At 42.9% G+C, this 24,044-nt stretch overlaps 1 protein-coding gene across 3 annotated transcripts; it reads left to right on the top strand.

The window, feature by feature from the left end:
• Nucleotides 1-393: 393 nt before the first annotated feature.
• On the top strand, nt 394-24,044 carry LOC139378456 (differentially expressed in FDCP 6-like). 3 transcript variants are annotated; one of them, XM_071120647.1, is made up of 13 exons: nt 12,672-12,829; nt 12,916-13,103; nt 14,329-14,469; nt 15,066-15,254; nt 15,863-16,093; nt 16,301-16,447; nt 20,637-20,745; nt 20,934-21,145; nt 21,241-21,348; nt 21,492-21,658; nt 21,923-22,124; nt 22,415-22,505; nt 22,634-24,044. In XM_071120647.1, the coding sequence occupies exons 2-13, from the start codon at nt 12,993-12,995 to the stop codon at nt 22,831-22,833; spliced, it is 1,908 nt and encodes a 635-aa protein (XP_070976748.1). In that variant the 5' UTR covers nt 12,672-12,829; nt 12,916-12,992; the 3' UTR covers nt 22,834-24,044. The 3 variants fall into 3 exon arrangements, with proteins under 3 accessions (XP_070976749.1, XP_070976748.1, XP_070976746.1); XM_071120648.1 differs by lacking the exons at nt 12,672-12,829; nt 12,916-13,103 and adding an exon at nt 394-541; XM_071120645.1 differs by having other exon boundaries at nt 12,673-13,103.

Below are 24,044 nucleotides of genomic sequence, written 5' to 3'. Positions count from 1 at the left end.
GCAGTCAGATGAAGGAATGTTGATAAGGAGAGACATTCCTTATAGGCGTAAACGTCTTCCGACTATTGAGGAAAAACTCCTCTACAGACAAATCAGTTGAATGGCCGTTGATTTCCATAAGCGGGCACGTTTTTTTCATGGGTCCTCCTATGTGTGCACGCATCATTTTGTTATGGGTGTTATAGTAAAGACCATAGGCAGCTCTTTAGTTTCAAGTTTGGGGAGGCTACAATTTATCCTAACATTTCTACCGATCTGCATGCCAGTTATGATCATTTTTTATATGGGCATTTTCGTGGAACAATTTTCCAGCTGGAACCGCAGTTTTTTTAGAGCGTTTTATCGGGATATATGGAATGATCAGATCATGATATTTCACACCGAGGCTTGGTGATTATCGAGGCCGGGAGTGTTGGAAAGCTATTTCAAATACTGAGGAACTGTCATTCGAAATGGATGTTAAAGAAACAGACTTGGTTGACTTACTGTGTGAGGTCAAGAAAAAATGACTGCGAAACTCAGATTATTAGTGGTGGATGTGGTGAGTTATGACAATCACGAAATCTGACATTGCAAAATAGACACTTTCCTACTTTTGCATGGAGCAGCCAGGTACGTCGACTTCTGTGCGTGTTCAGGCGCACGGTCCCTCGACTGTATCAGGACGTGGCTCATTGCTCACGGAGCACTCAAAACAAAAGGCAATTAACAAAGATTTGACAACTTGTAATTGGTATGAAATTAACCAAAACTTGTTTCTCAATAGTGTAGGAGGTTGTGAACTCAACACTGCAAACATAATGAGAAAGGTAAATGACTATAGTTAATACATGCATTAACAGAAATGAATGTAAATGACACGGGATTAACCGTACATTTACTAGACCTACTTGTGTCGGGTCTCTGGCTATCATTAAATGTGAATACTTATTCTATCAAATCAATTATCACGTGATTAAACTAATCATGTCAACGTAATTAACTGGAAGTTGGGGAATCACAGAATCTTCAGATTACAGTTATAATTTTACAAATATAACTAAATTAGTCTTCTATTAATGAATTATTCTTTCCAAATGTCGTAAATGGTTGGTTATCTGCACGAACCCAGCCTAAACTATGAGTCATCCATACACCAATTGGCTTAATCATTTATTTACTAACTAAATAATCACAGAAATGCATAACAAACAAACTGTACATTGGTTACTAACAATGATAGGGAAGATCCCACAGTGGGCTAAACCGATATGACGGCTTGGTATACAAAGAAAAGGGGGTGTGGACTGATAAAAGAGCGGGAAATACAAAATGAATCACTACACAGTGGATAATTATGTTCATTGAAATGCTAATTCTTTGCACATGAACGTTCACTCATTCGGAAATAATTGCAGTCAATATATTTACGCCCATATGTCGTTGTTGTCTTCACTGTTGGAATTGTCGGTCCGTCTGCTGGGGCCTGTTGCACAAAAGTAGAATTAAGACATCCGGGATAAATGACTCAGCTGAGCTCAATGAAGCCAAAACATGTGCGTCCAGGCTTAATTGGTTGCACAAAGACCAAGCCAGGATGAGCAGACACGGATTCATTAAGCCAGGTGAAACCAATCCTGGATAGGTGCGCGCTCACGGCTCACTCAAATAGACCCCGCCACAGATCACAGATTAACTGATTTACCATGGCAACTAGAGCCGCGTACTTTTCCCCGTCGGAAGCACAAATCCTCATGGAGGCATACGAGGAGGTAAAAGATATAATTAAGAAGAAAGGCAACACCGCCACAGTGATAAAGCAAAGAGAAAAAGCGTGGCAAAGTATTGCAGACCGCCTGAATGCGTAAGTAGTGCACAATTACACACTCACCGCTCCGCTGAAACATCACAATTACAATTCAAATATTTAATTCACATCTCCAAAAATGCAGTTGTACTGTAATTATGAAACGGTTAATATTTTTTATTGAAATGCACTGCAGATATGAGTGAAATTGTGTAAAGTAACTCCATCACACTGTATAAAGCTATGATAAAATTTTTGATATTTTTACTGAAAACAAGACAAAAATACCAAGTAATTTTTTGCAGTGTGACTCCATTAAGTGTGTGTGTGTGTGTGTGTGTGTGTGTGTGTGTGTGTGTGTGTGTGTGTGTGTGTGTGTAGATTAAACATGAACGGGCCAAAACGGACATGGCAGCAGGTCAAAATCAAATACAAGAACATTCTGCAGAATGGTATGGTCCCTGACTAATATTTAACAAAGCACAAGCATATATTGTACCCAGAAGGTGCCTGCTCACACATTGTCTGTACTGTTTTAGCAGTGAAAAAGAATACCCACAGACAAGGCACGGGTGGTGGGTCACCAAAGGCTGACCTTACCCCAGCAGAGGACATGGCCTTGGAGCTAAATAAAGGCAGGCCCGTCTTAGAGGGGATCCCTGGGGGGAAAGAGACGAGCATAGGTTCCTCCCAAGATACCACCCGCTTCATTCAAGGTATGTCCTTCCATCTCTACATGGGATACAACCACATTCATATTGAATCAATTTGGACTGTCTGACTTTGGTTTACCTATTGCCTTGCAGTGTCTGGCAGCACTGTGTTCCTGTTAGAGCCACCAGCACAAGCACCAGACGATGCTGATCCAGTGAGTACTCCATCAAAGGCATACTGTAGGCCTGGCATGTCTTGTCTACTAGCTTCAATATGAATCCGATTAAATGTGATAGGGTGAAGGCCCCAGTGCAGCAGCAACAGCACATGATGGAGACGATGATGAGGAGGAGACCATCTCTCTGGATTCCAGAAGGCATGAGGTATCATGTTAAGACTGTGAAAGTACTATTTACTCTACAATGGTGAGGAGTCCTCATCAAAATCAAAAAATCTAATTTCTTTTACAGGACCCAGATGCTATACAGTGGGAAAACCAGCCTGGCAACATAGTGCGTATTAATAAAAGGACACCACATCCTGCCAAATTCCAGCTGCGCTAATTGTATTGTGTTCACAGAGCTCACAAGCTATCAGAAAGTTGTATGGCAACCACCTCCGGTGCCAAATAGAACTGGCAGACATAGACATTCAGTACAAGAAGAAAAAGATGGAAAATCTTGCACTGGAGTTCGAAATAAAAAAGAGGACAATTAGGAAACTGGACCTTGAAATAAAAAAACTTGAGAGGGAGGTGAGATATGCCTTCAATGTACACTGTATGCTAACTGTAACACAAATGTATTAATCATTATTTTTCTTTCCTCCCCCAGCTCCAAGAAGATGACACAGCTCAAAATAAAAATTAGGTATATTCTCGTAAAGTCAAGTGAGCCATGACATATGAGCTCTTATTGTGAGCACACAGGACGGTGGCATCTTTCTAAGGTTTTTTTTATTTTCCCAGCAATCAGTACAACCAAGTCATCGTTATAAGGCATCGCCCTCTTTTGCCCACCCCCCCCAGCACCAGGTGTGGCCACTAGCCTATATGAAGGCCCAAAATTGTGTGTTCCTTTCTGCTCTGACAATGGCATGCCCATTCGTGCGAGATGTGGTGGATGAAGAAGCACTTGTGCTGAGGAGAGCCTTCAGGTGAGAAAGGGTCTTCAGGGACCGGTTGGACCCACTGGCCTTCCCTGATGACCATCTATATGAAAGATACAGGTTTTCTGCAGATGGCATCAGGTATCTATGCAGACTACTGGGTCCCAGGATTAAGCACCGCACTGCACGGAGCCATGCACTGAGTGTGGAGCAAATGGTTTGTGTGGCCTTGCGCTTTTTTGCTAGTGGAGCCTTCCTGTACTCAGTGGGGGATGCAGAACAGCTGAACAAGGCCACAATTTGCCGCACAATAAGGAGTGTGTGTCTGGCTATCAAAGCATTAGCAGATGTCTTCATCTCCTTCCCTGGCCACAGAAGACTCTGTGACATCAAAGAGGAGTTCTATAGGATTGCAGGTAAGAGGATCTACAAATTACAGGACAACTGTTAACACATAGTAGGATACTCATTACTTTGTGTGACAGGTTTCCCCAATGTCATTGGTGCAGTGGACTGCACACACATAAGGATAAAAGCCCCCTCAGGTGCCCATGAGGCCGATTTTGTGAATAGGAAATCCTTTCACAGCATTAATGTTCAGGTGAACATAACTTTTTGATATTGTCCATTGACGAACACTCTGCATTGCCAGTGATGTGTATTGATTGGTGTAATATTCCTCATCTTATGATTTCAGATGGTCTGCAATGCTGACTGTGTGATCAGCAATGTTGTGGCAAAATGGCCTGGCTCAGTCCATGACTCCAGAATCTTTCGGGCCTCTGAAATCTATCAGTGCCTATCACAAGGTAAGCCACACAACCCCTATTTATAACCATCATGGCTGTGTCAAGAATATCACTGTGTTTATGAGGTAGTAATGATGAGATTTTGTGTTGACAGGTGAATTCTCTGGTGTGTTGCTGGGAGACAGGGGGTATGGCTGCCAGCCTTTTCTCCTGACACCTTTCACAGACCCCCAGGAAGCACAGCAGGCCTACAACCATGCCCATGCCAGGACCAGGGCCAGAGTTGAAATGACCTTTGGCCTCCTGAAGGCACGCTTTCACTGCCTTCACAAATTAAGGGTCAGCCCTGTTAGGGCATGTGATATTACTGTGGCTTGTGCTGTCTATCACAATGTGGCCTGCCTGAGGAAGGAGAGGGCCCCCAGAGTGCCACCAGCCATGGACTGGGACAATCCGGAAATCTTCCCTGATGACGACAGTGGTCGGCTGCTGAGGGACCAATATGTGTTGAATTATTTTAGTTAGTATGTGTGCTTTCAATTTTGGTTAAATATGTCCTGCGGTGGCAGAGGAATTTGGGTTTTTTTGGGTTCGTTTTTTGACGAATTTGGCCTCTTATGATGTTTGTGCGGTATACTGTGTGTAATACAAGGCTGCAGGGAGGCTACTGCATCCATTCATTTGTCTGTTCAGTTGATGTGTATGGATTTGTCCTGCATTTATTTTAGTGTGCAGACATGCAGGGTGTGTTATACACATTCAAAGGTCTGTATATGTATCATTTTGTATAATATGCTTAGATTCTGTGCTTTCCATCTTGTAGAGTCACTGTGACTTCAGTTTTGAAAGGAGCTGATGGTTTACCTGCTTTGTTTTGTCCTTATTCAATAAAGGAACATAATGTTACACATTGTGTTTTTATATTCATATGGAATGTGTATTTGTTTATATGACAGAGTACTAGGGCCACACTGAAGAAAAAGGATAAAGTCATAAATTTATGAGGCTGGTTCTTTCTGCAGAAAAGCTACATATTGTTTTTACAGTTTTGATACTTATGACAATGTGATACTTAATATTCTGGCACATCAGCATGTCTTTGTTTATGAAACCATACTGAAGTACAATTTCACGAAATGCCCCACATCTGTCATTTTAACAACTGTCCTCCTTTAAAACAACTGGTTACAATATTATGACTTGTGTTTTTTTCCCCTCTGTGGCCCTAATATTCTAGCATTTTATATATAGCCTTATAGTCTATGGGAAACTGTAAATTATCTAATGATAGCAACATCATCTAAAAATCATTTTTTATCCAAAATCATTGAAATTAATGATCACAAACGTTTAAATAACAGTGGGTCTAGTTATATGTGATAACAATGTATAGTGAGCAGTGAAATAACTATTGGTTTCCATTTGTGGTGACTGCTGACTGACATTAGGGATGAGATTAAATAGATCCTGGAATTTAGCCTGGTCTGGAGCAGGCTAGCTCCACAGAATAAATCTCCATGGTAATTTATACCATAACATATCCTCCTGCCCCCTATCCATCTTTAGTGCAACCGGATTACGGATCAATTGAGCCAGGATCACCAAGATATCCTGGCTTAATCCCTTATCCTAGTTTTGTGCAACAGGCCCCTGGAGAGTCAGTTCATCAGAGAGTCTGGTTACTTCCACGGAAGTCACGTCTTTCATGGTTGAAGCTCTATCCGCAGCTCCTGATAGCGTTTGTTGTAATGGATACGTCAGGCGTCCATTATTCTTACAGTAGATGTTTCGGCGGTTGTCGGTTTTCGCATCCTAGGTTTACATCATTTCTAGCTGCAGTCTAGTAATTAGTATCTAAGATTTGCTCTTATTCTGTAGGGATCAATAGTCTCAGAGTTTAACCATTTCCAGCCGTGTAGCCAATGCTCCACGTGGTATGGTTAGGAATTCAACAACCATTGCAACCTTAGCTTACACCAGGGTTTGCATGGTCTGATGTGAATTGGGTCAGGGGGCTCTTATAGAAATGTAGGAAAGGGGTTGGTTCATCATTTCCAACCAATGCCTATTCACTTGTGTGTGGCCACTGAGTGAGCATATTTTACTTATGAAAATAATTCTGTCATTTTAAATGTTAACATCATTTTGCATATACTTTCATCTTTACTCATTCACTTTATACAATAATTAGATGCAAACCTCATAACTGAGGCACCTGTATAAACAGAGTTAGGGTAATGTGGCTGTATTGTCTTTCATGAGGTCACAAACATGAAACAAAACGGAGCAGGTCGAAGCTTCTCCACCGACCATTTATACATTCTCCAAAATAGGAATATTGTTCAGTTCCCAAATTCTGGGATGGAGTAGAATTGGACCGGAGAATCCCTTTGTCTTACAGTGAAACTCTCCCTCCATACTGCATGGCCAGGGAGAGTCTCTTTACGGAATTTATGAAGTGGAGGTTGGGTTGTAAATCTGCCCCCCTGTTCACATCTCTGCTAGCCAATTCACTGAAAGGGCTAGCTTTATGACATCATTTTTGGTGCCGGGGTACTGTTTATATTTAGGTGCAGGAACTGTACAATACTTTTGAGCTAATATTTATAAGATGTGCAGGAACTCAAGCAGTAGAAAATGTAAGGTTCTGGTACTCAGTTCTTGTGAGCTCCTGCCCAAGTCAAGCACTGCACACACCCCTCTCCTACTTCTTGTTGCAAAATTTCTAAATGCTTATAACTTACAGCAGCTGCAAACGCGGGCTAGGCAACTCAATCATGTAGGACTATTGCCATGAGCGCTTCCCAAATTCGCTGGCTTCCCAAATAGGCATAGGCCTACAGATTTGAAACAATCCACAGCAAGTGGCGGAACTAGGGTTTTATAGGCTACTTCAGGGGGTCCATAGCCCGTGACAGAAAATTAGTGTGTAACCCTTATTGCTGATTAGAGGTAGAAGTGATAATCCACTTAACCCGTTCTTCAATCTGGCAGATAATGTGTTCCAAAAGGATTACTTCATGAGAAATATTTAACATACTATGAATAGCCAGTGTCTCTACCATGGAACTGCGGCTCAATTTCTTTCTTTCTCTCTCTCTCTCCCACACACACACACACACACACACACACACACACACACACACACACACACACACACACACACACACACACACACACACACACACACAGTACTCACATACTGGAGAGACTTGGGTCACTCTGTTTTCATTAATATATAATCTGGGTCTAGTGTTGAACATCCAAAACGTTTTCAGAAATAAAGCTCAGGCACCAAGGAGATAAGATAGCATTTGTGTATTACATAAATTGCATAGTTTATTTACAAAAAAGTACATTTATAAAAAAGCACACTGCAATTTGACATACCAGGTATTCAGCAGAAATGGACTTGAAAAATAAAAATACATTTGGTGCCCATCAATATTACAAACTTACAGTATCATATTTATGCTCATATAAACTCAGCAAAAAAAGAAACTGCCCTTTTTCAGGACCCTGTCTTTCAAAGATAATTAATACAAATCCAAATAACTTCACAGATCTTAAATGTAAAGGGTTTAAACACTGTTTCCCATGATTGTTCAATGAATCATAAACAATTAATGAACATGCACCTGTGGAACGGTCGTTAAGACAATAACAGTGTCATGACGTAGGTTTATGACAGTCATAAATACCTCTTCCCCCTGTTTCCTCTCTCTACCCTACTGATGTGGCATTTGAAAACCCCTTGGTTAACATAGAGATTATGGGAACATCAGGAGGTGGGGGGGAAATTAACTATATTCTGGTAATCCGACCAATTGAACATATGCGGTGGTACTTAATGAATATGATGTCAGTTCGGTTGTTATTTGAAACATTCTCATCAATGATAAGATGACATAAACTCTACAGTGGAAAGTCTGCACATTGTAGTTATCGGATTCACATGGAATTTTTGTTCAATTTAAATGTTTGAATATCAAATTATTGGTGAAGAGATTAAATGTAATTTTAGCTTCCAAATGAGAGATTTGAGTTTTCATAAGGTTAGGGCTCTGCTCAATCAGTGGCCCGCCCCTGTGAAGGGACATGGGTTATAAAACGTTTCAAACACGCCCTCCTCTCCCTTCCTATATAAAGCCTTGATGAAAATGCGAATGGTATGAACTTTGAACTCTCATTCACTACAGTAGTGATACCTCCTAGCCGTTGAGTTAGCAACAGCAGCTGCAAACGCGGGCTAGGAAAGAACAGACAGAGTATTCTGTCTACCACACAACGACGTTACTACAACGTATCCAATTGACCACCAGAGACATTCTTCAAAGGACTCGGTTTGGCAACACGGCCTTCCATCTACCACCAACCTACCGAAGCGCACCTCAGAGTAAATATTTATTGCATTTTCCTTTTCCAAATGGGAGGTAATTTAGAATGCATAAAATATTGTATTTACAATAGCACAGCTTCTCCTTTTTGTTCCTCAGTCTTCCCTCTCTTTCACTCAAACCCAGCCCCTTTTCTTTGTGTAACCAGCTGTCATATCTGTTCCACCCGCTAGGGACGTTTTCCTTTATGACATAATTTGTAATCAAGGTATAATTAATTCTGTGTATATGTAATTCTGTGTGATTAGTTAGGTATTTAGTAAATAAATAATTAAACCCAATTTTGTATTGCTGACTCAACACTTTAGCCAGGGTTCGTGAAGATGACCAAGAATTTACAACTTTCAGATGAGACTGAATTAAGGTGACGATTTATATTGACTGCTATTGATGTAAAATATTACTAGGTCTTTAATAAGAGTTTATTCGGAAGATAACAGCTCTATAAATATTATTTTGTGGTGCCCCGACTCTAGTTAATTACATTTACATGATTAGCTCAATCAGGTAATATTAATTACGGAGAAAATATTTTATAGAATAGCATGTCATATCACTTAATCCGGCATAGCCAAAGACATGACAGTAGGCAATTAAGATCACAGTTATGAAAACTTAGGGCACTATAGAGGCCTTTCTACTGACTCTGAAAAACACCAAAATGAAGATGCCCAGGGTCCTTGCTCATCTGCGTGAACGTGCCTTAGGCATGCTGCAAGGAGCCATGAGGACTGTAGATGTGGCCAGGGCAATAAATTGCAATGTCCGCACTGTGAGACACCTAAGACAGTGCTACAGGGAGACAGGACAGACAGCTGATCGTCCTCGCAGTGGCAGACCACGTGTAACAACACCTGCACAGGAACGGTACATCCGAACATAACAGCTGCAGGACAGATATAGGATGGCAACAACAACTGCCCAAGTTACACCAGGAACGCACAATCCCTCCAACAGTGGTCAGACTGTTCACAATAGGCTGAGAGAAGCTGGACTGAGGGCTTGTAGGCCTATTGTAAGGCAGGTCCTCACCAGACATCATCGGCAACAACGTTGCATATGGGCACAAACCCACCATCGCTGGACCAAACTGGACTGGCAAAAAGTTCTCTTCACTGACGAGTCACGGTTTTGTCTCACCAGACAAAACCGTGATGGTCGGATTCGCGTTTATCGTCAAAGGAATGAGCGTTACACCGAGGCCTGTACTCTGGAGAGGGATCGATTTGGAGGTGGAGGGCCCGTCATGGTCTGGGGCGGGGTGTCACAGCATCTTCGGACTAAGCTTGTTGTCATTGCAGGCAATCTCAATGCTGTGCGTTACAGGGAATATATCCTCCTCCCTCATGTGGTACCCTTCCTGCAGGCTCATCCTGACATGACCCTCCAGCATGACAATACCACCAGCCATACTGCTTGTTCTGTGCGTGATTTCCTGCAAGACAGGAATGTCAGTTTTCTGCCATGGCCAGCAAAGAGCCCGGATCTCAATCCCAACAAGCACGTCTGGGACCTGTTGGGTCAGAGGGTGAGGGCTAGGGCCATTTCCCCCAGAAATGTTCGGGAACTTGCAGGTGCCTTGGTGGAAGAGTGGGGTAACATCTCACAGCAAGAACTGGCCAATCTGGTGCAGTCCATGAGGAGGAGATGCACTGCAGTACTTAATGCAGCTGGTGGCCACACCTGATACTGACTGTGACTTTTGATTTTGACCCCCCTTCTTTTGTTGCTGAGTTTATATTATGTTAACTAATTGCAAAGAAAAGTTTTGGAATTGGCCTAATCAAGACCAAATTAAATCTGTGTGACGTGATACCCTTTGGATTTATCATTTTAGAATGTCAGTGTACTAGCTAGTACACAGTGCAGGTTTTAATCATGACCAGAGGGACCACCTAAATGCCAAATGATCCTAGGTAGATTTAAAACAGCATAATTCTGCAAACTCATCCATGTTGAGGGAGCGTGCCCTCCTTGACTCAACACAGAGAATTCCGAGGTGACTTAACCTGTCATCAACCATTGTTGTCCTAAGGTGGGTTTTAATCAGTTTTAAAGCTGAGAACCTTCTCTCGCAAGAAGCACTGCTGACTGGAGTAACAACAGAAATCTTACAAAGTCGAAATAGCTCATGGAAGACCTCTTTACAAGGTTCTAGAAACACAACAAAGTCAAGGAGAGTAGATGGTCTGTCCCGACCACTTTTTTCTCTCCTATTTGAGTAACGTTAACAGATTGATAATAACAATTGTTTGTTTTGAGTTCAAGTACGAAAATCTAACTGAGTTAGTGGATTTGAAATTGCTGAATGTTAACTTGCTGAACACAGACAGCTGTAGCCAACTAGTTATCCCACATTAGCTAAACATTCGTATACTGTAACTTACGACACTGCACTGTATATGTGTGAATTACTAGCACAGATGTAAACATAATGTTAGGCTAAATTGGGAACCGATCTTTCTTATCTGATTAACTGAGGTCTAATGTTAATTTACACAGCGACTCAACTTTTGTAAAAGTTGTTCAGGAAACCTAAACCCGATGCTAAACCTTAAAATTTACTTCAAATATGATGCTTTCGCCAATCACGAAAAGAGCTCATGGAGCCGTTGAACATCAAAATAAATGCTTCTTTCAACAAGAGGTGAAATGAGATGTCAATCAGCATCAAACTGCCAGTAGCGAATGCCATTTTGGGTTGACACCCGGGTTGGCCAATCAGATGTCAAGGGTGTCCAGTGCCACCCCGGACACCCCTCTGTCTGCTCCACTGTCCACAGCTATTTATTTTATTTTTTTAAGAATAAAAAGAAGAAGCTAATGATCCTCATCCTCCCTGGTGAAATATTTCGAATGGTTTTATTTAGACAGGAATTTTGGCGGAAGCTCAATTTACTTTAGGGGAATCCAGCATCCTAACAGTGACTGTGCACCCGCTAACCTTCCTTTCCATTTCGCAAGAGATCTGTATATAATGACGAGACGCTCCTGTCTCCGCCCTAACAATGGTAGTCTTTGTCCCAAAGAGGGGAAGGCAGACGATTATTTTATGTCTGCATATTATGCCCATAAAAACGCATTGTCTTACTCTGGACAGATTTTGGCGAGAGTGAGCCCTCTGCTATGTTTGCGGAGAAAGCATTCGAGTGAGTGAAATGTAGCCCATGTATCTGACGAAGGCTGGACATAATTAGTATGACATGTCATTCTCTTTTGGTCCAGACAGCATCAGATACATGGTCTACACATACTGAGACAGCGGGGCGCTTTTTCGCTCGCGCGGATGCTTTACCTGAGATCGATGCGTCTTTCTGTCCGCGTGCGTCGCGGTCAAATGAACTATTCATATTTAAATATTTTATTTGGACTGGCAAGGTGTACGGTAGAGCGGGCCCGCTCATAATTTCCGGTCTACAGTCACCCGCTTACTTTTAAGGAAACAACTTCTGAGTTTGTGGACGTGTGAGAGTGTGACTCAAACCCAGAGTGGCTGCTTGAGGGATGTAAGCCGGGTGGGTGAAAACGCCGACTGCGTCTTTCCTTTTCCCAACGCAGTTAAGCCAAAACCACGCCCAGTTATTCTGAATAACAGGTGTTCTACAAAGCCTTGAGCGCTGTCGAAGTCCGGAAGTGAATATCACAAAGCGCGAAATTTCAGTCACTGATAACATTTACCCTTGTATTTCAAGATGGAAAAATATAATAACTTGGGGGATGGACCAAACTAGTCATTAACATCCCTTAACGCTCAAAGACAGATTCAATGGCTGTAGCATGGCTTGTTCGACTAAATGATTAGCTAATACATATTTGAGAAATTATGAATTGTAAGCATGTGATTTTACCTGATAATAGACTACTGATGATAATATAACTTCAAACAACACTAGCTTGCCAGTGGGAGCGTAGTAGAACGCCTCTCTGAATAACGGGGCGTGGTTTTGTCTTAACTGCGTTGGGAAAAAGACGCATATTGCGTTTGTTTATCAATGACATCAACCAAGAGCTGGGGTTAAATTACCTCCACCCACTTGAAAGAGAGAGGTCGATAATTTACAAGGATGCCAGAGTTTTCCAAAGTCTTTCGAAGTTTTAACTTTGAGTGACCTAAAACATAATTATAGGTTTATACGGTAGGTAGTATTTAACTTTGGTTACATAATTGTTCCTCTCTTCTCCACCCCTTTTCTTAACGTGTCCTGTTCGCCTTCTCGTTAAGTGCTTCCACTTCAGTTTTCAATACTGATATCACTGTGCTGTGCACAACTCCGCTCGCTTCGGAATGTAGACGCAAATATGTCTGTCTCCACAATGGAACTACAATCCGAACTGCTCAAGTCCATCTGGTACGCGTTCACATCGCTGGACATGGAGAAATGCGGCAAAGTATCGAAGTCCCAGCTGAAGGTTAGATTTGAAGTGTAATATTTCCAAGTGCTGAGCTTTATAATCAGGAAATGGGTGTTGAATTGCTTCTGTGCCTCTGGCGCCAGCATGTTAATCATAGCCTACAGTTAACATAATAATATACACATAATCGTTTGTTTAGATAACCTTATAAACAAACATTTTGAGGTTTGAAGATCTGATCAAGATAGCCTAAAAAGTACATTGTTAGCCTCTTACAAGTTATTATATTAGCCTATAATACATTATTCAGCTTGAATCTAGGGATGTATACTATTTATAAAGTTAACAGTCCACCAGTAAAAATAATCATTTGCATGGATCATGCAGGAATACTGCTCAGTATGAGAAACATGCAGATGAAAACATTCTCACTCACAACAATTTGGATACATTGGTGACTTTAACACATGGATACACCCTCATGAGTGGGGTGTATCAAACGCTCTTTCAGTGAGTAATCACAACAGCAGCAGCCTACACACAGAAATGGGAGCATTAAAGTCAGCCGATAGTCACCTATGCCCTCTTTTCAAAGTCCAGGACTGGCCCTCTCCCTTTACTGCAGTCAACTTGTACACATGACAACATATCAGAGTTTACTGTACAACAGAAACAGATGGTGCTGTGTGTTCAGTCATCTTCCCCTTCACTCAGTCTCTGGCCTGTCGAGTTCAAACAAGTTGTGTTCTCCCTTTGGTGAGAATCCCAGGAAATAGCAGGAAGGTGTCCAGACATGCTCACACCGAGGGGGCTGTGTGTATCAGTCAGTCAGAGGCCTGCAATGTTGTTTACACTGCTTGCTTTGGTTTTTATCATTGACCGCTTTGTTTTTTCATGTGATTTGAGATGATTAGAAGTTGTGAACTCATTCAGTAACCACTTACATAGTGTATACACATATAGGAATCGCAGATGTAATATTGACAGTAACATTATACATTTTAAAGGGTCATTTTGGGAGATTCTCAGTTGGCCAAAAGACCATCCTCTCCTCGAATCCTCCGCCCTCTATCCTTGGTGACCCGGAAACCACTAAGTTATAGAGTGGTCGAGGATCACTTAGTTGTGTCAATTAGTTTAAAACAGAGGAGTGTCCTCGCTTTTTCAAAAGGAGGATAGGACAACTGAGGACAGAGGAGTTGAGCGAACCAATTGAGAATCTCCCTTTGACACAGGCATTTTCTTCATTTCTCTCTTGTGTGTGTGCGCGTGCATGTCGCAGGTTCTCTCCCACAACCTGTACACGGTGTTGAACATCCCTCACGACCCCGTAGCACTGGAGGAACACTTCCAAGATGATGACGATGGACCGGTGTCAAAACATGGCTACATGCCCTACCTCAACAAATACATACTGGCCAAGGTAAACTACCTCAACAAATACATACTGGCCAAGGTAAACTACCTCAACAAATACATACTGGCCAAGGTAAACTACCTCAACAAATACATACTGGCCAAGGTAAACTACCTCAACAAATACATACTGGCCAAGGTAAACTACCTCAACAAATACATACTGGCCAAGGTAAACTACCTCAACAAATACATACTGGCCAAGGTAAACTACCTCAACAAATACATACTGGCCAAGGTAAACTACCTCAACAAATACATACTGGCCAAGGTAAACTACCTCAACAAATACATACTGGCCAAGGTAAACTACCTAGGTAACCATCCCATCATACTCAATTGAGGATTTTCACATTGATGAGTGAATTCCAGTCCATTCAGGAGATGAATTGCACCTGATCTTGATCTTAGTTCACCCAAAATTACATATTGGTTTCTTTAACCTGTCAGCAAAACCGAAGCATGCATTGCTGTCTTACCTTGTCCATAGACTGCTTACAGGGTATTGAAACCAATATGTCATTTGGGTGAACTATCCGTTTAACATCTAAAACTCTTTACCAGTACTAATGAACAAATTAACCCCTGGTGTGCTGCACCCAGGTCAAAGAGGGTGCATACGACAAGGAGATGTTTGACGATTTGTGCTGGATGATGACCATGAAGAAAAACTACAGACCTACCAGTGGCCAGGGGGGGCTGCTGTGCTCCCTGAGAGACTGCTTCAAACTTTTCTGTCTCTTCAACCTGCTGTCGGAGGACCACTACCCACTCATCATGATTCCACAGGAGGTGAGGGGGGTGGGGGCAGGGAGAGACTGACCTCCATTGGCACATTTAAATATAAAGCCAGATAGTCTCTTTCAGAGAGAAAAGAGATGTACAGGTAGGGAGGAAATAGTTAATCTGAAAAAGAGGGAGAGAGCGGTGGGAAAGGAGGAGAGCTGAAGAGGGAGGGAGAATAGAGGGTTAATAGACACACATACAGTACTGTATATAAACAGTAAGAGAATAGTCGTAGTTATGCAGTCCAGTGGCCATTTTGACTACACTGTGTGCTTTGACGCCTGCAGTATACAAACGGTATGTTTATCGATTAGCCCCTTGCTCAGTGGAGGCTGATGCACCATCCTCCAGTGCATTGCTAAAATATCTCTACTCTAGGTCCTTACTTCCTGTTCTCCTCCCCCTAAGCAGGAAGTCAGAGTAGAATAAACCAATATGAGGGAGGTTTGGTTTCCTGTTGATAACATCTGCAGGCTTTATGAAGATGTGTTGCAACTTGTTGACCACAGCATTATCCCTTTACTAGATCACTTTCTGAATATGGGTCCCAGCAAATTCACCCATAGAAGGATAAAGATATTTTCTGACTTGTACGCACACACACACACACGCAGGTGGAGTACCTGATGAAGAAAATCTCCACTGCGATGAACCAGGAGTGGGACGGCAAGCCCCTGGAGGACCTGCTATCCCAGGATGCCTCTGTCCAGGAGGAGGGCATGTCGGTGTGGGTGTTCCTGGATCACATGGGCGCCGGGAGGCTGCTGAGGGTCAGCAATGCGGGTGCCTTCAGTCTGGCTCTGGACCAGGTCTTCTTTGAGATGTACCACAACGTCCTCAAGAGGGTGTGTGTGTGTGTGTGTGTGTGTGTGTGTGTGTGTGTGTGTGTGTGTGTGTGTGTGTGTGTGTGTGTGTGTGTGTGTGTGTGTTTGCGCTGAATGAAATTCACAATGATCGATCCCTCTCTCTCTGTCTGTCGGTCTCTCTCTCGGTCTCTCTGTCTGTCTGTCTCTCTCTCTCTCGGTCTCTCTGTCTGTCTCTCTCTCTCGCAGGGTTACATGTGGAAAAAGGGACATGTGCGCAGGAACTGGATGGAGCGTTGGTTTGTACTCAGGCCATCCTTCATGGCCTACTACGCCAGCGAGGACCTGAAAGACAAGAAGGGAGAGATTCCATTGGACCAGTATTGTGTTGTGGAGGTAATCTTGTTATTCTGGTTTATCTTTCAATCCACAAAACCGGTAGAAAAAATCTTGGCTAGGGTAATTCAATTTGTTTGTTAATGGCTGAGTGAATCGCTACTGTGTACCTGAGACTAAGAAGTACACTATATATACAAAAGTATGTGGACATAAAAGTCAATCGAGCACACAGCCATGCAATTTCCATAGACAAACATATTGGCAGTGGAATGGCCTTACTGAAGTGCTCAGTGAATTCAACTTGGCACAAGTCAGTTTGTCATATTTTTGCCCTGCTAGAGCTACCCCGGTCAACTGTAAGTGCTGTTATTGTGAAGTGGAAACGTTTAGGAGCAACAGCGGCCCAGCCGGAAAAAGTTCATAGAACGGGACCGCCAGCTGCAAAAAATCCTCTGTCCTTAGTTGCAACACTCACTACCGAGTTCTAAACTGCCTCTGGAAGCAACGTCAGCACAATAACTGTTTGTCTGGTAGCTTCATGAAATGGGTTTCCATGCCCGGGCAGCCGCACACAAGCCTAAGATCACCATGCTCAATGTCAAGCGTCTGCTGGAGTGGTGTAAAGCTCGCTGCAATTGGACTCTGGAGCAGTGGAAACGTGTTCTCTGGAGTGATTAATTATACTTCACCATCTGCCCGATGTCCGACAGACATATGGGTTTGGCAGATGCTAGGAGAGCGCTACCTACCCAAATGCATAGTGCCAACTGTAAAGTTTGGTGGAGGAGGAATAATGGTCTGGGGCTGTTTTTCACGGTTTGGCCAAGGCCCTTTAGTTCCAGTGAAGGGAAATCTTAACGCTACAGTATACAATGACATTCTAGACGATTCTGTGCTTCAAAATTTGTGGCAAGAGTTTGGGGAAGGCCCTTTTCATGTTTCAACATGACAATGCCGCCGTGCACAAAGCCAGGTCCATACAGAAATGGTTTGTCAAAATCAATGTGGAAGAACTTAACTGGCCTATACAGAGCCCTGATTCCAACCCCATTGAACCCCTTTGTGATTAATTGGGATGCAGACTCCGAGACTTCGATAAAAACTGTTGAAGCCTTTTTGTCCTAGACTTGGCACTCTGGTACCGCTTGCCATGTGGTAATAGAGAGAACAGTCTATGACTGGGGTGGCTGGGGTCTTTGACAATTTTTAGGGCCTTCCACTGACACCACCTGGTGTAGAGGTCCTGGATGGCAGGCAGCTTAGCCCCAGTGATGTACTGGGCCGTACGCACTACCCTCTGTAGTGCCTTGCGGTCAGAGGCCGAGCAATTGCCGTACCAGGCAGTGATGCAACCAGTCATGCTCTCGATGTTGCAGCTGTAGAACCTTTTTGAGGATCTCAGGACCCATGCCAAATCTTTTTAGTTTCCTGATGGGGAATAGGCTTTGCCGTGCCCTCTTCACGACTGTCTTGGTGTGTTTGGACCATTCTAGTTTGTTGTTGATGTGGACACCAACGAACTTGAAGCTCTCAACCTGCTCCACTACAGCCCTGCCGATGAGAATGGGGGTGTGCTCGGTCCTCCTTTTCCTGTAGTCAATGTGAAAATATGTAGGTCCTCAAAGTTAATATTACAAGACCTGGAGACCAACATAACCAAGTTTTTTTTTATTAGCATTTAGCACTAGTTTAAGATCAGTAAGCAATTTTTGAATGGAGTCAAAACCATGCTGAAGGTTATGAATGGCCTGCTGTTAAGAGGGGGAACAGGAGTAAATAACTGTATCATCCGCATAGAGATGAATGTTACAGGTTTTAACAGAGAGACCAATATTATTTATAGAAATAGTGAAGAGAACAGGGCCAAAAATCGACCCCTGCGGCAAACCTTTCATAATATTGAGGAAGCTAGATTTGATAACGTCAGTACAAGTTGTGTCCTCACCATTTAGATGGTTATTGAACCAACTGCAAGATGCCTGATCTAACATATTTCACACAACCTTTGTACAAGTAAGAAATGGTCAGCAGTATCAAATACTTTTGACGGGTCAATAAATAAGGCAGCACAATGATTCTTATGGTGTAAACAATATAGCACATCAAGTGTAGCTGCTGATACAGCACTATGTCTGTTAATCTGTCTGCATATTTCAAGACCTGGCATATGGGGGTGTAGTTAGATACCCAAAGGGCTGGATGATTCTCTTGTTATTGCTCATCCTTGAAAAAAGGTATACCATACTGAACAAAAATATCCACCTGACCGGTGTGGCATATCAATAAGCTGATTAAACAGTATGATTATTACACAGGTGTACCTTGTGCTGAGGACAATAAAAGGCCACTCTAAAATGTGCAGTTTTGTCACACCGCACAATGCCACAGATGTCTCAAGTTAAGGGAGCATGCAATTGGCATGCTGACTGCAGGAATGTCCACTAGACCTGTTGCCAGATAATGTAATGTTTATTTCTCTACCATAAGCTGCCTCCAACGTTTTAGAGATTTTGGCAATACGTCCAACCGGCCTCACAACCGCAGACCACATGTAACCACGCCAGCCCAGGACCTCCACATCCAGGGACCTTGACCTGCGGGATCGTCTGAGACCAGCCACCCAGACACTTGATGAAACTGTGGGATTGCACAACTGAAGAATTTCTGCACAAACTATCAGAAACGGTCTCTGGGATGCTCATCTGTGTGCTCGTCATCCTTACCAGGGTCTTGACCTGACTGTAGTTCAGCGTTCTAGGCACTGAAGTTGGTTACAAGGCCAGCATCCCGGAGTCTCTCCTTCACTGTTGACGTTGAGACTGGTGTTTTGCGGGTACTGTTTATTGAAGTTTCCAGTTGCAGACTTGTGAGGCATCTGTTTCTCAAACTAGACACTCTACTGTACTTGTCTCCTTGCTCAGTTGTGCACCGGGGCCTCCCACTCCTCTTTCTATTCTGATTAGGACTATAAATTCTAACTAGCATCAATTTTGCATTATCACCAAGGGCCACATTTAGGACTAGACATTCAAATTTCTTAGGGACAGAGGTAGTGAGAGATACAGAAACATTTAAGTTGTCCTTTGTAAATATGGCGACATCTCCACCTCTGTCAGAACCAAAACATTATAACCAGCTAGAGATGCATCAGTATCCGGCACAGTCTTATTTAGCCAAGTTTCCCTCAACCCCTCCCATCTATCTCTGAACACCATCCAGTTTTGATTCCTATTAACCATATATTTTTCAACTGTGCTATGTTTCACAAAAGTTCTGAACCTTTCTATTCTCATAGTTTCTACAGATCGTAAATTAAAGACATTTTTTTTGCTAAAATTATTATATTAATTGATTGTCTATGACTTTTCAAATCACCCAGCAGTGCTATTTGCAGAGTTAGCTCCAAGTAAATGTTGCAATTCTTCAGCCATTCCTGAACCGGTGACCAAAAACAAGCCACATATGGACAGTACCAAAACAAATGATCTAATGATTGTCTTTTCGCAGCAATATCTGCAGCGCTGGGATGGTTTTATCCCCTATATATATGTGTGTGTGTGTACATGTTATTTATTTATATATATATATATATATAATTGGTTGCAAGAATTTTGTATAATAATTAAAATGGAACAATTTTACGTTTTGAATCCGGCGTTGTTTTGTGTATCAGTTCATAAACCATGTGCCATGGAATTGGTTTATTGAAAATCTCTTCCCATCTATATGGCACAGCTGTCCATTTTTGGTCCTTAAATGAAACTGGTATACTTTTTTTATTTATCATAATTTTCTTTAACCACTTTTGGTCTTTAATGCAGTGCTGACCAAGTTCTTTACTCTTTCCCTCTTCCATTTTTGCAGTTTCAGATATTACCAGAATGTCCACATTGGTTTGAGAGGTCAGAGTTCAAGATCAAACTTCTGGCATTTACATGAATCAGTCCAACACCACGGCTGCAGGATTTCATATCAGACTCTAATATCGGCACATATGCTCAGTTGGTAACCCCTGATTTGAAAATACCATAGGGTTAGCTTGAATTGGTATAGATACAAACTTGTCTAGAAATGTACCATCGGGCCTATATTTTGAACTAGGATGTGGATTACAACAAGAGTCAATAAGGGTTACCTATTGCGAGCCTGTTGCAAATACTGATAATTTATGGTTGGGATTAGCTGAGTCTTGATAAGTCAATGTCACCCTGGTAGTCAACCACCAGATGTCCATTCTTTGTCTTAGGCTATTCCAGACAGGGATGGGAAGCGTTGTCTCTTTTGTGTGAAGACCACCAGCAAGACCTATGAGATGAGTGCCGCTGACCAGAGACAGAGGGTGGAATGGACCCAAGGTGAGGGGATGTGAACAAGTGTAACGCCCTGCCTGAGACACAAGCCTAATTGTTGTCCCCGGACCAAGAGGATATCCTGTTAACCTAATGGTTTAAACATTTGGGAGACCCCTCGGTTGAAAAGCATTAGGGAAGGAACATCACTTTTTTAAAATTCTCCTGTGTGTGTCTGTCCTCTCTCTCCCCAGCCTTGCAGACTGCCGTCCGTCTCCAGGGTGAGCGCAAGTCCTCCCTCCACCAGGAACTAAAGCTGAAGAGGCAGGTCCAGCGCGAGCAGAGTCAACGGGAGCGCAGCCTGAGCGCCAGCAGCAGCCGCGGCAACCAATCAGAAGAGCATACCATTAAAGACCTGGAGAAGGAAAAAGAACGGCAAGGACAGGAGATAGAGAGTATTATTCAGGTGAGCAGGAGGGAGAGAGAGTGCGACATTAAAGAGGAGAGATAGGAAAGCGGGGGTAATGCATACAGTACCTAACATGTATTTGTGTCCCACAGCACCAGCGAGAGGTGGAGGCACGGCGCAGGGAGGAGGAGGAGAAAGAGAGGGAGCAACAGAAGGAGGTCCAGAGAGAGTTGGAGAGACAGCTAGACGAGGCAGAGAAGGTAAGATAATGTACTGAAGAATGAGGTTAATTAGTGCACCTGTGTAGGTTCCCCAGATAAATGATTAGTGTGTGTGAGAAAGAATGCAGCCGGTGTACATGTATATGTACGTGCCTGATTGCCTGCCTGCGTGTGTTCCCCAGTTGCGGGAGAGCATGCAGGCTGAGATGGCAGAGAAGGAAAAGGAGGCCGAGCAGCAGAGGAAGAGGATCCAGGAGCTGGAGCTGACCCAGCAGAAACTGGAGGCTGCTCTCAACACAGAGATACAGGCCCACATGGAGGAGGAGAGAGTCAGGCTGGAGCTAGAAGGGTAACACGCCTACACAAACTTATCTCAACACGGAGATACAGGCCCACATGGAAGAGAGAGTCAGGCACACACACGCTATTTTACACACACACGGACACACACACATGGCTGCAAGACTAAAGACACAGATCAGATCACCAAACGTCCCTGTCTATTGCAGTATAATTGTCTTCTGTGTCCTTATATCCCTCATCCTCTCCTATCTATCCTTGTCTCCATTTCTACTGTCTCTCTACCGTTGTCCTCCTTCCTCTCCTTTCCCAGGGTACTGCAGGCAGAGGAGGAGAAGAGCAGGCAGTGTCTGCTCCTCCAGGAGCAGCAGGAGGCACCCCGCCACTTCAGCCCCAGGGAGGAGGCCCCAAACAGAGTGAAGGAAGAGCGGCCAGCCCCCTCTGCCCTCCACTATGCCTCCCAGGAGCTCCAGAGCCTCCGAGAGACCCGAGAGAGGAGTCACCAACACCTGGAGGTGAGGGAGATGAGAGGTAGAGGAGAAGAGGTGGCAGGAGGTGAGGGGAGAGCAGGATAAGGCTATTGTTCAGGATCTTTTTAGGTGGGAATCTTGCTCCTGTGGACTTTAGGCAGACATAATTTCCACAGTGAAAAAGCTTTATATAATTATTTGCAGGTGGAATTGTTGCATAAGGGCACCTATAAGTCAATAACAGCTAGTAAATGATAGATGGTAAAACAAAGTGTAACTGACATCAGCTTTAACTGTGTTCTCATGTCCTTGTTTCCTTCTCTCTGGGTCTGTAGGAAGTTCAGGAGAAGCTTCGTAAAGCCAGCATCCATGTCCGACACTGGAACGTTCAGCTCAACCGCCTAATGAAACCCATCGCACCTGGGGGTAATGCTCTGCCATGTCTCTCTCTCTCTCTGTTGTAATAAATAAAAAAAATACTACAATAAGAAATCAGAGTTGATGGACCGTCAATAAAATATACTAAATATGGTATGCCATATCTTTTGCTACAGACAAGTTATCATCGTTGCCAGTGAAAATCACCTGCTCGAAACAGGAGGGGGCGTTAGCCAGCAGTGAGTTTATCGCTAAACTCCAACCAAGAGCCAATCAAGAAACTCAGCAAATACTTGAGAGCCGATCGGCTACAGAAGAGAAAGGACTACAGGAACAGGTGGAGGCTTTCACCCTGTCAGAGCCTGGGGGATCGTGATGTGTCATGGGTAAATTGTGACTGACTGACTGATCTACAAATAATATTGTAGTTTATTTATGACGCAAGGATCTTTGCAGATCAGTCATTCGGCAGTCGTCTGCACTGTTGGCTGCAATGTCGAACATTCCCAGTTGTTTTAGGCGGTCAACAGTCTGGCTGAGTTCCTGCCCGACTAGATGTACAGGTGTTGCATTGCATCAATCAATGGTTGCGTGCCACTTCGTCGACTGTGTAGTCGGGCATCAGATTTCTACATCAATTGAGGTGCTTAGCTGATGTGTTAAATACCAATCCAGGCTTTGAAGATCTGGAATGTAGTCGGGGAGGAACCTGACCTTTACCAATGGTAGTGCTGACTAGGAGATGAGTAGGATCTGTAAAAAATAAATTGAAGGGAATTTGTCTTCCTTTAGAAAGTGCTTTGATTGAGGAGATACTACCTGTGCAATAAGAATGCAAATTTTTGTTTCTTCCTTCACAAAAAATCTTCCGTTCTGTACGAACATGTCCCATGATGAGGACTATGATTCTTGGCAGGTGGACCCAGTAGCCTATACACTACTTCAAGAACTGAGAAACACCTCATTAACCAACTGACTGTTCAGATTTCCATCTTGCTAGGGGACAACAGTCATTGTAAATGATACAATACAGAGAATAAACGACAGGTTTGAATTTCTGTACAAAAGAAGTGTGCGTACTAGTATGTAGTGTGTGAACGTGATTGCTCTCTTCTCCATTTGATACAAGGCAGTCTAACAAACCCATGTATGCCATTTTTTGTCAGGAAAGGAAAAGTGTCATGTCAGGAAGAATCGGGACAGGCAAATATGTTCAGTCCCCTTTTGAAATAGGCCTAATATTCAGCACAGCACATTTAATAATTGTTTTTCTCTTTTATTCTTGAAATGCAATCTATTTGAAGTAACGTCTTAAATCTGTGGCTCACATATGCCTAATATATTGACATATATTTCAAATGCATATGTAATATGTACTAGTATTTCAAATATATCCAAATACATGTCTTAATAATGTCCATATGTCACATAGTATTATACAGTATATCGAGGTTGATGTTTTTTCGAAGTTGAACTTGAACAGAAGTTGAACATGTTTGTGTAGGTAAGTAGGCCTACCAAGCAATGAAAAAATATTCAAACAATCACGTGCAATATTTCTAACTAAAGATTGCTATTTCAATGTGA

The sequence above is a fragment of the Oncorhynchus clarkii genome, chromosome 21 (genome assembly GCF_045791955.1).
Source record: "Oncorhynchus clarkii lewisi isolate Uvic-CL-2024 chromosome 21, UVic_Ocla_1.0, whole genome shotgun sequence".
NCBI lineage: Eukaryota > Metazoa > Chordata > Actinopteri > Salmoniformes > Salmonidae > Oncorhynchus > Oncorhynchus clarkii.
This window is presented reverse-complemented; position numbering and strand designations above follow the sequence as displayed.